At 43.1% G+C, this 14,363-nt stretch overlaps 1 protein-coding gene across 1 annotated transcript in view; it reads left to right on the top strand.

Moving 5' to 3' along the window:
* Positions 1 to 8,032, top strand: part of cyb5a (cytochrome b5 type A (microsomal)) — a 40,810-nt gene extending 32,778 nt beyond the window's left edge. The window contains exons 3-5 of the mRNA XM_067981458.1: positions 4,639 to 4,668; positions 6,196 to 6,230; positions 6,901 to 8,032. Coding sequence (XP_067837559.1) covers positions 4,639 to 4,668; positions 6,196 to 6,230; positions 6,901 to 6,982 — 147 coding nt within the window. The 3' untranslated portion in view covers positions 6,983 to 8,032. The remainder of the gene's footprint in view (positions 1 to 4,638; positions 4,669 to 6,195; positions 6,231 to 6,900) is intronic.
* Positions 8,033 to 14,363: the final 6,331 nt, after the last annotated feature.

The following is a 14,363-nucleotide window of genomic DNA, read 5'->3' as shown; positions in this document are numbered from 1 at the left end:
TGAAGTGTAGTCACCATTGTAATGTAGGAAACCTGCCAGCCAATTTGTGCACAGCAAGGTCCCACAAACAGCAATATGATGATCAGATAATCTACTTTTTTAGTGATGTAAGTTGAGGGATCGATATTAGCTAGGACACCGGGAGAATTATTTTACATCCACCTGAGAGGGCAGACAGGGCCTCAGTTTAACATCTCACCCGAAAGACTGCACATCCGACAGTGCAGCACTCCCTCAGTGGTGTGAGTCTAGATTTTTGTGCTGAAGTCTCGAGTGGGACTTGAACCCACAACGTTCTGACTGAGGCGAGAGTGCTTCCATTGAAGTGGTTCATAAGATGCTCCATGGTTTGGAGAGTTGCACTTCAGGCTGTCCTTCATCTTCCATTTGTGTAGCAGGTGGTTGCAGCGTCTGTGAAGTTCTGATGCGCTTCTCAGTGACCCATGTCTTGAGTGTCACAGTGAAGCCGGGTGGTTTATCCTCAGAGTCCATGATCAGGCCCTGATTCTTGACCCTGCTGTTTTACCACGTGCTCCGCTACTTGTCTTTAGGTGAGCGTTCCGACTGATAATCAGAAGGGATTCCTGGACTTAAGGTGGCACTTTGGGAGCTTCCGGAGATCTTCATTAATAGGCAATACTGAGTTTGCTATGGCTCTGTTGTATTCTCTGATTATTGCTACTTCTCTTCTGAGAGGTGGTGGCAAAATATGTACAAGTGCGGTCTGCCTACTGCATTATAAAGCCTTAGTATAACTTCTGCAGATTTATAAGCGCTGATTCTGTGGTTGGGCACTCCCAGCTTGGAGCGGCACTCACAGTGATCACCGATCAAAAAATCACCACCTGCAGCCTTTCATTTTCCATTATTTAATTTAAATTAATAAAAAATCAAGGTATGTAGGCCTGCAATTTCCCAACCACTGTTCCCTGCGATCACCATTCCTCACTGGGTGCATTCCCTTGCTTTTATATAATTATAACATTGGATAAATCCTAGGTGTGTGATTTTTCAATCACCAAACGTATGACAGCTGTTGCCTTCTGCCAAAAGCATGAACTTAGCCAAAAGCAGCAAGGCTGCATCAATCATATGGGCCACAATCCAATCAGCTTTCTCCTTTTAAAAAGTGCATGTGACATTCTTCCTAAAAGTTTTCAAATTGACCTGTGATCCGGTTCTTTAGCACTTTCTGTGCTTTATAAATGTAGAACATTGGCAAATTACTCTCGGATGGTGTGCAAACCTTGCTGGTTTCCAGATCTTAAACTTCAATTTCAAAACAAGATCTCCACCAACCAGGACACCGCCAATTACAGATTCCATTCTCTACTCTGTCAACTTTAGGAATGTGTACTGTTAAAATAGGACATAATGCTGGTATAATTTCATAATTCACAGATAGCAATGAGGCAACTTGCATTTATATAATGCCTTTATTATAAAAATACACCAAGACACTTCATAGAGTGTTGAAATGGACAAGAGTTGACAAAGTATAAATTTAAAAGATGGGTTTGAGAAGGGTTTTAAAAGTGGAACAAGTAGTAGTGAGGTGGAGGGATTTAAATTAGAGCTGAGATGGCTCAAGGCTCTACAACCAATGATGAGGCGAGTTAAAGGAGCAATGGTACCAGAGAGGACATAAGACTAGAGGAGAAGTAAGGTGGGGGAAATCTGGTGAACCACTGTCTACCCTTTTTTTGTGGTTGTTAAATTTTCTCTAGCAATGCACTAGTTAATGTGTTCTAGCAACTTCAGGCTTGAACCTCTCCTCCAATCAGGTTTCCACCTCTGCTCCAGTACTGAAACGGCCCTTGTAAAAGTCACACATGACTCATTTATATGACTGTGACCACAGTGCACTATCCCTCCTCATCCTTCTCGACCTGCCTGTGTCCTGTGACACAGTTGACCACACCATCCTCCTCCGACGCCTCTCCTCCATTGTCCAGTTGGGTGGGACTGCCCTCAATTGGTTCCATTCCTATTTTCCAGCCATAGCCAGAGAATTTCCTGCAATGGCTTCTCTTCCTGCTCCAGCACTGTTGGCTCTGGAGTCCCCATCATCTGTCCTTGGCCCCCTCTTATTTCTCATCTACATGCTGCCCCTCGGTGACATGATCCGAAACAGCGTCAGATTCCACATGTACGCTGATGACACCCACCTCTTTTGACCTCTCCATTGTCTGATTTGTCATGCTACTTGTCCAACGGTAGAAATTTCCTCCAATTGGACAGGCTGAAGCCATTCTCTTGCGGTCCCCACCACAAACTCCATTCCCTAGCCACCGACTCCAGCACCCTCCCTGGCCACTGTCTGAGGCTGAACCAGACTGTTCGCAACCTCGGTGTCGTATTTGACCCTGAACTGAGCTTCTGGCCCTATATCCTGTCCATCACCAAGACTGCCTACTTCCACTTCTGTAATATCAACCGCCTCCGCCCCTGTCTTAGCCCATCGGTTGCTGAAAATCTCATCCATGTCTTTGTTAACTCCAGAATGAACTATTTCAATGCTCTCTTGGCCAGTCTCCCGCCTTCCACCCTCCGTAAACGTCATCTCATCCAAAACTCTGCTGCCCGTAACCTAACTCACACCAAGTCCCATTCACCCATCACCCCTGTGCTCGCTGATCTACATTGGCTCCCAGTGCGACAACGCCTCAATTTTAAAATTCTCACCCTCCTGCTCAAATCCCTCCATGGCCTCGCCCCTCCCTATCTCTGTAACCTCCTCCAGCCCTACATCCTTCCAAGATCTCTGCGGTCCTCCAATTCTGGCCTCTTGTGCATCCCCGATTTCCATTGGCAGCCATGCCTTCAGCTGTCTAGGCCCTAATTGCTGGAATAAACGTCTCCGTCTCTCTACCTCTCTCTCCTCCTTTTAAGACACTCCATAAAACCTATCTTTGATTAAGCTTTTGGTCACCTGTCCTTATATCTCTTTATGTGGCTCAGTGTAAAATTTTGTTTGATAACACTCCCGTGAAGCGCCTTGGGACGTTTTACTACATTAAAGGAGCTATATAAATGCAAGTTGTTGTAGTAAAATCCCATTCAGGTTATTTTAACACAGTTGTTCATTTTATTTTTAATAGGTTAACGAATGTTAAAATAGCACACAAAGGAATTTTATTCGACTGTATTAATTGGCGCAGTACCAGAGGAACTTAAATTCCTGTGTATGGCAAAATTATGCAGCATTGTTTCCCCATAAGCAAGTGATAGAATAATCTGTTGAAAGAAAAGTTGAATAAATGTAGCTTAAACAATTGTCTTGCGCTTTAGGCACCTTGTGCATTCTGAGTGCACAAGAAAATTCACCACTCATAGTCCCCTTCCAGTCCTCGCAAGAAGATAATGATATCCAAGTGTTCTCTGCGACTGTTTAGCTTGTGATTTTGATAATTGCACATTCACAATTGGGATACACAGCAGCATCACTGACTCGATGGAGGCTGGAATTATCAGCCAATACTTCAAGGAATAATTTGCTTTGTTAACAATGACGATAGAGTATAATATTCTTCAAGGACAAATTTGTGGTTTTGAGAACCATCGCACTGAGAAAGCAGTGATCAGTGTGGAGAGAACCTAAGTTCCTGCAATTATGTTAAAAAGTTGTGTCACCAACAAAAGATAATGATAAAAGCTATTCTGCATGCATTTTATTCACTGATATAACAGAATGGATATAACTTAAAACAAATTGTACTGTAGCTTAAATTTAACATTGTTCATCGAAGTAAGAGCTACAGTTTGCTTTATTTTGTTTCTGTGATCATTTTCAGCACTATGCTGAATGTAGAGTCATAGAATTTTACAGCACAGAAAGAGGCCATGTGGCCTATCATGTCTGTGCAGGCACTCTGAAAGAGCTGTCCCTTTAATCCCACTCACCTGTCCTTTTCCCATACCCTTATACTCATTTATTTATTTTCTTTTAAAAATATTTATCCACTTCCCTTTTTAAAAAGCTATTATGGATTCTGCTTCCACCACTGCGTCTGGTAGAACATTACCTGTCCCAATAATCCTCAGCATTAAAACAAATAAAAATTCACCCATCCTCACCCTCCGTTCTTACGGTAACTATCTTAAATTTATGCTGTCTGGTTGCCAATTCACCGACCAGTGGAAATAGATTTGCCTGACTTACCTTATCATAACCTCCAAGTTTGAATACTCTATTAGATTTTTCATTTAGTATATATGCCCCCTAATTTTTCTTCCCAAAATGTCTATCATTTACTTTTACATCCATCTGCCCAATCTACTATATTGTCTGTCCTCCTAAAGTTGCTTACTGATCCCTCCACAGTTAAGCCCACTCCCTATTTTAATGTCCTCTGCAAATTTTGATATTGTGGCCCTTTTATACCCAAGTCCAGGTTGTTTATAAGGAACTAGTCTAAACTGAAAGTGTGTTCTAAGGAGCTCATGTATATTATCGGGGATATGAATATACCAGTTTTTAACAAATAGTATAAAATGGAGAGGTAGGTATAGGGCCCAGATGATCCAGTTTAAAACTTGATTCAATGGGTAATTTTTGAATTGAATTCTTTGAGGCAAGTCTACCGGATTTTAAAATTCAAGTTTTAATATTCACTTGTTTCATCTTTCTTAAACCAGGACGACAGAGTTGCTATTGAAAAGTCAAAGGTAAGATAATCTTGTTTCTGTTAGAGCAGGGGTGCTTTTTTTTTGTCAAATATTCAGTAGTAATAAATGTTAAAATCTAATTTGATATCTTGCAAGCAGTTGGTAGATTTCATGGGATCTAGTTCAAAATGAGGTTGCATTCCATGTTTAAGAAATACGTTCAGGATTGTTGTCTACCTGCTGACGAGAGCCCAACACAGAGCAAGTACACTAATATAAGGCAAAATAATTTTGAATCTTCCTACTTACATGTTTCTGTTTGTTTTAAAGCCAGTGTAACTGGAAAGTAGAAAGACAGACTACCTGGAGGTGTACTTTTCTAAAGAAAGTGCTTTAAAGAAACTACAGATCATAGCGCATCTCCAGCAGGACGGAACTTCGGCCCACTTTGGAATTGCACCCCAACTCCAGCCTTGGAACCGTCTACATGTGGACGGCGGGTTTCCTGGCCTCCACCAAGGTGTCGCACCAGTCTGGGCCCGGAGACTTGCTGCAGTAAGCTTTGGAGCCTGTTGCAGTGGGAGGACGAGGCAACTTGATGAGCTGCCTATGTTTAAGAGCAGGATGCAACCAATCTTTGTAATGGAGCATGTGCACAGCTGTGCTATGAGAATGCTTGCACAGGCCTCTCTTCGGACCCTTGAATGCTGGATGCCACAGGCAACTTTTTTTTTTGTCCAGCATATGAAGAATGCAGATGACAGAAAACAAAGCAGAGGCTATATTTCCCCTATTTGTATGTGGTTTTCATACACCCAAATACATCCCATAGCCTGCTGCCTGCACCCACGCCAGATCTGCTGAAAAATTGGCAGGAGCGGCACAAAGCCCAGGCCATCTATCTTATTATGCTCTGCGGAGCTGGGCTCCCGCTCCATTTTCTGTGATGTCAGTCCCCTACTGCACTCTATGTAGCGCATTAAAGGAAATTTGCTGCACTGGTGCAGAGTGTAATCACTGACTCGATGCCTCTCCAGAGCTTGGGAAATTAGAGTCCTGCTGCTTGAAGATAAAGCTGCTTCTGCAGTCGACAGCTTTTCCAAAAAAAAAAGTCAAATTGGCTGAAAAGTAGGGAATTGTCTTGTATGTGAGTCACAGCCTACACTTCTTATTCATTCTTGGGATGTGGACATGACTGACGAGACTAGCATTTATTGCCCATCCTTAGTCACCCTGAGAAGGTGATGCCAGCTTTTTATTTCTAGATTTTTTTTTAAAAAAAAGAACTGAATTCAAATTGTCATGGTGGGATTTGAACTTGCATTCTCCGGATTATTATTCCAGGCCTTTGGATTACTAGTGCAGCAACATAACCACTACACCACTGTACCACTATATGGTACATATAGTAACTAGAAATTTACAGTAATTGAGATGAAAGGCCCTGAATTGAAATAAGGGCCTATCAAATGGGAAGAAGCTAGTGCAACTGGTAACTTCCTGCATTTTAGTTTTCTTTATACGTCAAATCTTCCTGGCTGACACTGTTCATATTCATGAATTAACTTCTTGGTCTTTCTATTACAGGAGCCAACTATTACTATACTGGAGCCTGAATCAAGGTATAAAATTGTCTCCGTTAGCAATTATCCTTTTTTTTTCAAATCAGTTAATGTTTTTCTGCCATAAACCTTCAAATATTAAACAAAGTTTGAAGTACAGTGTTTGTCAATATTCATGTGACAGTGCATTCAGGCCTAATACATTTGTGGCATCACATGTTTATAAATTAAAATCTAACAGATTTTCTTTGTTAAATTGGAGATGACCTGATTGCGCTGCATAATTCACCAATAATTTACTTCATTCTAGCAATTTTAAGCTTAATTTTTCAGTGATTTTTATCTAAGTATTTTTTGTTTCTTTTGCTATTTTTTTCTGGTAAACTGTATCAGTTTGATTTATTTCATTCACAGAATGCTGTGTCCTAGCAGCATTCTCGTCACCACCTCTCTTTCCCTCCCACCATCACTTTAATGGTTGAAACCAATTAACTCAATATGAACCTGGGGGAGGGGTGGAGAAAGATTTTCTGTCATTTGTAGCAATTTCGTAAATGCTTTCTTTATACTCAAGCTCTCAATCAGTAGCATTTACTCGTGAACCATGAGGTGCGTTGGTAATGGTTGCTTTTGCTTAAAGTGGAGATATCCTAACCAATTGTTTCTAAGTTAAGGGAAGTGACTCTTTCATTATGATGTTTTTGATTCTGTGGCTGTTCTTTTCTTGCAGTTGGTGGTACAGTTGGATAGTCCCAGCAATAGCAGGCTTGACTGTGGCCCTTCTATATCGGCTTTACGCAGTAGATCACTGAACACTACATGTAGAAGAGATGATGGAAATAACATGGCACTATTTCATATTGATTGCAACTTATTACAAATTAGTAAAAAAAAAACCTGAGAATCGTGTTAATTTCATTGAAGGGACTTTGGAGTAGAAATTGTTGTGCTCATTTCTGACGTAAAACGGATGCAAAGCATACCAATTTAGCCATGGGACAGCCTGCTCGTATTTTTTTTAAAAACACTTTTCTGTGGAGCCGGGAGGGGTAGGAGTGCTCCCCCGCCTCCGCAGTACTAGCAATCGCGCCCCCTCCCTTTGCCCGACCCAACCACCCTCCCAGAACTTACCTGAATACTGACGCTGGCAGCCCGAAATTTATTTTTCTTGTTGGGTGAGCAGCCTGTGGATCTGTGTCAGGTGCTGGCAGCTCATCCCGAAGATGTAGATGAGGCCTGAAGGACATCCTCAGGCCTCTGTTCGAGCGCACTGAGTCTGCGCCCGAAATTCTATTAATTGAAGGGATGTTGTGGTGGAAATTAGTATGCCTGTTTTCTGAGCGTAAAATGGACGCAAAGCATAATTATTTGGGTCTTATGAATTGTATTGTTCCACCTGAGACTGGTAAGTGTCAGCAAAATCCCAGTAATAGAAATCGGGCCCAGACTAATTTCTACCCCATTATCTCTAAACGTCCCCGTAGCAAATCCTGTGCATCTGGTTTAAACCTTATACCTCACCATTCATGTATATTTGTCCAATTTTGATGTGATTTTAATATTCGCATAGTTGAAAAACAACACTGTCGTTTAATTCTAATGTTTCACAGGAGAGATTAGTTTAAAACTGTGTCTGTGAGCCATTTAAGATACAGTTTGAAATTTTGAGTAACCTTTGACCTTTTTTCTATTCCATTTAAACACTATTTAATATTGTTACATTTGTAGACCAATAGAATAAGGTTTTTTTAGGCCACATTATATGCAAGACTGTCCTTGTAATAGTACTCTGTTTATTACCAGATTGTATTCTTGTTTCATACCTATGAGTAATACATCTTTAAGGGAATGCAAAACTGAAATATGCTTGGATTTTCTTGTCAGCATTCAAATTATAGGGGTGGTTGCCTATACTATAATGATGAATGGGCAATTCATTTGAAGACTAACACACAACTACATCAAATCTACAGCTCAGAATCAGGCCCAACTGGACTATTCTGGTCTTTATACTCTACACGAGCCTCCTCCCTTTCCAATTATCTCGTCCCACCCTGTCCCCATATCCCCCAATTGTTTTCTCCTTCATGTATGCATCAAGCCACCCCTTAAATGTGTGAATGCTCCCTGCTGTTCTTTCCTTCCTCCCCTTCCCCTTTCCCTTTCCCTGGCTCTGTACTTGCTTAAAATCTATTAAATCTTCACTTCTTCCAGTTCTGAAGAAAGGCCATCGACCTGAAATATTAACTGTGTTTCTCCCTCCACAGATGCTGAGTGTGTTCAGCATTTTCTGTTTTTTTAATCCCTACTACATTAGAGATGTGTGGCTAGAAATTTACCATGAATTGCATTTATATCTTAGGCAAGGTCGTGCATCCACAATGACTTTGCGAATACACGGGACAAGTGTACTCGCAAAGGATTTTCTAGCCTGGGGGTTTATTGCAGTTCAATCATACCTTTCCCTGTAGTAACTTTTATACTTACTCTTTCCTTTAGTAATACTTGTTTTGTGTTCAAAGCATTCAAAAATTTGGGGTGAGGTATTTATTTGGGTCTTAGGAATTGTATTGCACCACCTGAGACTGATCAGTGTCAGCTAAACAGAAAAAATCTATTGGGGTGGAAATCGCTTGGAGCGGTGAACCAACACTGCTCGCCACTCCATAGATTTATACTAACCCACGAGCGGTCTTCAGCCACTTCCTCGAATAGGAAGTGGAGAAGAGCCCAGCGTTAGTTCAGGCGAAGCTAGGATCCTGGGAGAAGTGAGAGAATTGATTGGTTGAGGGGAGCGATCAGATTGCAGCATTTTTGACGAGCTGTATTCACTGTCTCTGCAGACTTGCAGCGTTAAACCAGGAAGTGAAAGGTACATTTTGAATCAGTGAAAGCAGTTATAAACAGTGAAAAAGAGACGGTATGAAATAATTGAATTAAGAGACAGAAGGGAAAAGTTAAAAAAAAATTTTTTTTAAATCACAATTTAAGAAAACTAACTTTTTTATGACCAAAAACTCTTAATTAAGGGGTAATATGAGTCTCCACATTTTTAAAAGTTAATGACTGCCAAACAACTAAAAAATTAAGACTTACTGTTAAAACTTAGTTTAGACCTGTATTTTTGAATGTACCTGTTTGGTGGCGTAATTAGTTACTTTCCAGCTGGGCAAATAAGCAAGTTGGCGTTTTGTCAATGATTTCCCTGATTGCAGCGTGCGATGTCCCTTTAATTCAAAGCTGTCATCACCGGAGAATCACTAGGAGCAAGTTCCAGATTGCCACATTTCATCGCGCATGTGCAAACACCGAAACTTGCTCCTCCATTTTGCCACTAACAATGGAGAGCGCTGTTGAGCTCACCGTTATTTTGCAAGCAATTTCTGGTCCACTGTTTTTGGTGTCCAAAATGCTAAACGTGAAACAGTAGGTTTTTCTGTGTTGTCATAAGTAAACTCTTATTTTTGTTTTGTAATGTATTGTGGGGTGGTTGGGTTCGGATTCTGATTGACTGAATGATACCCGAGTATAATTTGAGCAATAGCACTTTGTCTTTCCACAGTTAGAAAATTTTTTTCCAAAATGCCATGTGTACTTTTGGGGGGAGGGGGAAAAAAGAACAAGAATGTCCAGTAATAGATTTTACTTGATGACCGTACTTAAGAATATAACTGAGAAGAGTCACTAAAGTGGCTCAGCTGCAAGGATCATTTCCTGTCTGATTATCATAATATGGTTGTTTCCATCAGAAAGATTTCTTGATGCATTGCTATGTTTCTCTGACATATCAGCAATGCTTTTGTATTGTTTGACTGTGTATGCATTTTGCTTGAAGAGCCCTGATATGCAAAAAAAAAGCCATTCTGAATTAACTAATATAATCTGTTGTCTTGTGAATTATCTCATCTGTTGAAATATGTATTTTTCAATTAATATAGCAATGGACTAATGTACCTCATTAGATGTATACAAATAAATACTATATATAGATAAATAGTACTTTCAAAGCATCTTTTTCTCACTTTTTTTATTGATCAAAGTTAGATTTGAATTTTGTGCATAAAATTGTGCTTTGTTTCCCAAATTTTCTCCCCTCACCAAGTAGCTGATGCCTTGCTAGGTTGCAGTTTCCTGGGCTGCCTCCAGCACCTTCCTTCAGTAGCCACTATTCATGTGTAAGAGGTGATGGTGAATGTCAGCAAGCTATTTGACCACGAAGCAGGGAGAAGCATCATAGCTGAGTCCTGCTTTCACCCAACTTCAGCAGAGACTGCTGATTGAATCCAGGACCTTCCTGCTATGTGTGGCTCAGCTACTCACTGAGTTCCACTGGGGGAATTTACACTCTGGGCTTTGATACAGAAACTAGCTTTTGATAATGTAACAGGGTACATCTACATTTTTTTTTTGATGGCAGAATGGGGAGAGGAATTAATTATTTTGATTCTCCAGGTGAGGAATCTGTGGTGGCATCAGCAATTTTAAGTTCAGATAGCATGAGTTAGATGCAGACTGACCTGTCCAGTTCCCATGCCAATCCAGCTGAGTGACATCTGAACACGACAATGACTTAAGAGCATTTCTATGTTACAGACTTAAAACCCAGAAGAAACTGGCTGAGACGGCCTCATGCTCACTGCATGTTCACAATTCTCATTGTGAGACAACTTTTTTGTTCTGACAGGTTTTCATGGTGAACATTCTAATCACAGAAGGCCAGTCATGTGGGTGATGGAAATGGGATCCACCTTGTTACAAATTTATGTTGGAGCCTTTCATTTAATTGTGACACCAGGGGCTTCATTTTCGCACCCGCTATCAGGTGCGTTCCTGGCGGGGGGGGGCTCCAAAAATCGGGGATTCCCGGAGCGGGTTCGGAGCCCGGCTCCAACCCGCCCACTTCCGGGTTCCCCACAGACGCGCCGACGTGCGCGCGCAGCCCCCGCATGTGGGTCTCCAGCAGGCAATTAAAGCCAATGGGGTGCCACTTCAAAGTATTTATCTTGGTATTTCAGGTCATTAACAGACCTGATTAAGGGAATATGTGAGGAGGGGTGGGATTTTACAGACAACTGGGACTGTTTCCCATACTGGGGGAAACACTCCCAGTTCAAATGGACGTGTGGCAGCTGCAAAGGTCCATTTGACAGGTGGGGGGTGGGGGGGGAGACCACTCTGTCACTTCGGACAAAGTTTGGCCTCCACCACCTTTCTCCTGACAAGAAAATTCACCAACTTGCACACTTACCCCGGGGTCCAGAGACATGTACCTACCTTGCGGACCCCCTCAGATGTACATCTTCCGGATGGGGGCCGCTGTAGCTGCGGTCATGACCTCCTCGGAGGGCGAACAGCATCACCAGCCTCTCCGGCCACGCCGTCCACCTCTGACACGTGGAGCTCCACAACACAGTGCTGTGACACATCCACCTGCACAGCAGGAGGGAGGGCAACCGCAGAGAGAGATGCGTCGCAGAGGGCACTACCCTCGCCACAGGGTCCACAGACCGAGGCTCAGCTTCCTGGACCTCAAAGCAGCAGTGCACACGGAGGCTCAGAGTCACTCGACATGTAGTCGTGGACATCTGCAGCCTCCTTCATGCCGAGCTGCTCCCGGTTGGCCCGAACGCCATCTTCTTACCTGTCGCTGTCAAAGTCACCACTGCCCTCAACAACTTCTCCGCATCCTTCCAGGGTGCCACCGGGGACATCGCCGACGTCTCAGTCGTCTGCACAAAAGAGCCCAGCAAATACACCTACACCACTCTGCAGTGACACAATGGGTGGCATCAGGTGTGGGCCTTCATTGTGATCCTCAGGAAAGGGCATTATTGCACAAACCAGACAAGATTCGCAAAGACGTGGCAGTAGTGGTGACAATATAATATGTGATGTGAGTTGGTCAGAAATTCAATAGAAGTAAAAACCATGACAAACCCTCAACACCCTTGTGCATCCCCTTCATGCTCATGACACGTTTGCCTTACGCTGCCTACTGCACGTATGTGATGCATGCCCTGTGGCTGCAGCACAGGTAGTGGCAGGTTGAGTGAGGCTAACTGTGAGAGATGCACGAGAGGGTGAGTATGAAATAGAGCCATGAGATTGTATGAGGATTGGGTTGAGTGGTAGTGGCGGGATGAGTACTGGCGAGGTGAGTAAGTGCAGGTAAGATGAGGATGAGGTTTGAGTGGGTATGAGGGGTGATGTGACAGAGTAGTGTTGGCAGTGCAGAAGGAGATGTGGGGTGGGGGCGGTGATGTGGCAGATGGAGTGTAGGGGAAAGACTACGTGTACTCACTTTGGCTGACCTACTTAGGTCATTGGAGCGCCTCCTGCACTGTATGCAGGTGGGCGATATGTTGGTGGTGCAGGTGACCTCCTCTGTCATCTCGAGCCAGGCCTTCGTGGCAGAGGCAGGCCGCTTCCTCCCGCACGCCGGGGGGAAGATCTCAGTCCTCCCCCCTCCTCCTCACCCCATCTAATGATACCTGGAGTGAGGCATCATTAAACCTGGGAGCAGCCTTCCCCCTGGGCTGCTCCATGCTGTAATTTTTGCTATTTGTTGCAGCATCTGTTAGTGGAGGACTGCCCCTTTAAATAGAGCTCCTCCAGCTGACAGAGCTTACTGCGCATGCGCAGTCCGCCCGCCGCGCAGATCAGCAGTGGGGAACCCGGAAGACCAGGTAAGTGGATCCAATTCGGCTGCGATCGCGTTGGGGGGCAGACTGATTGATTTCGCCGGGCGCGTTACTGACGCGCCCAATAGCCCCCCCGCCGTTAACCCGCAGCCCTCGTAACATCAAGCCCCAGGACTCTTGGTTGTTTTTTTAAATGGAAGTAATGGCTGCTATTGAATTTTCTTTTGTCTTTTTAGCCTGAGAGCCAGTAATCTGAAGAAGTTGCATATTATTGACTAACCGAAACTGGTTTCCGTTAACTGTTTACTTTTAACTGTTTTCTATGAGAAGGGAGGTATGTACACAGAACGTGACTGGAGGGTAGGTGCTAACTTCAAAGGATGATGCACCTCTTTATATTGATTAGTTGCAGACAGATCACTATCTAAAACAAAAGCAAAATACTGCAGATAACTGGAACTCTGAAATAAAAACAGAAAATGCTGGAAATACTCAGCAGGTCAGGCAGGATCTGTGGAGAAAGTTAAACGTTTCAGGTCAATGACCTTTTGTCAGAACTGGCTGAAGTTTGAGATTTAACAGCTTTTAAGCAAATATAGAGCCAGGGAAAGGGAGGGAGGTAGGGCGGAAAGAGAGGAAAGCTGGATTCCTCTTGCATAGAGCTGGCCTGGACTCAATGGGCCGAATGGCCGCCTTCCGTGCTATAACCTTTCAATGATTCCTTTCTATGATGAGGTCTACGATAGGGAGAAGGTCAGAAGTGATTAAGTGACAAAAGGGATGATGGGACAAGCAAAGAAACAAAAGATGTGTCGAGGAGCTGTAAATGACAATAGCAGAACCATTACCAGCACCTGCTGTCCGAAAAAATGGGAGCAGTGGTTATGATCTGAAGTTAGGATCTGCAATTTTTTGCATTTTTGTATACTTTGCTTTGTTTTATGTTGTCCCTTACCTCTTGTCGTCCATGGCTGTTTTTTTGGCAAGTAGAGCTCTTAACCCTTAGGGTTATCAACTGGTTCTGTATCATGTTAAATTCTTTTTTGAACACCTCCCACTGATCTTCCGTCCTTTTGCCCAGTTTACGGAGGACAGTCTCTCTCATCCTGTTGAAGTTGGCCTTACCTAAAGTTAGAATCTTTGTAGCTGATACGGGTTTCTCCCTTTCAAACACAACGTTGAACTCGATTATATTATGATTGCTATTAGATAAATGTTGACTCACCGTTAGGCTGTTAACTAAATCTGACTCATCAATCATTATTAAATCTAATATGGCCTGCACCCTTGTTGGTCCTAGGACATATTGTTGCAGAAAGCTGTCCTGAACATACAAGAAATTTGCTACCTTTCTGACTGATACAGTCAGGAGGGAGTGGCCCTGGGAGTCCTCAACATTGACTCCGGATCCCATGAAATCTCATGGCATCAGGTCAAACATGGGCAAGGAAACTTCCTGCTGATTACCACCTACCACCCTCCCTCAGCTGATGAATCAGTCCTCCATGTTGAGTACCAATTGGAGGAAGCACCGAGGATAGCAAGGGCACAC

Source organism: Heptranchias perlo, chromosome 3, assembly GCF_035084215.1.
Source record: "Heptranchias perlo isolate sHepPer1 chromosome 3, sHepPer1.hap1, whole genome shotgun sequence".
Lineage (NCBI taxonomy): Eukaryota > Metazoa > Chordata > Chondrichthyes > Hexanchiformes > Hexanchidae > Heptranchias > Heptranchias perlo.
Note: the sequence above shows the minus strand (reverse complement) of the source record. Positions and strands in the feature narration are given on the sequence as shown.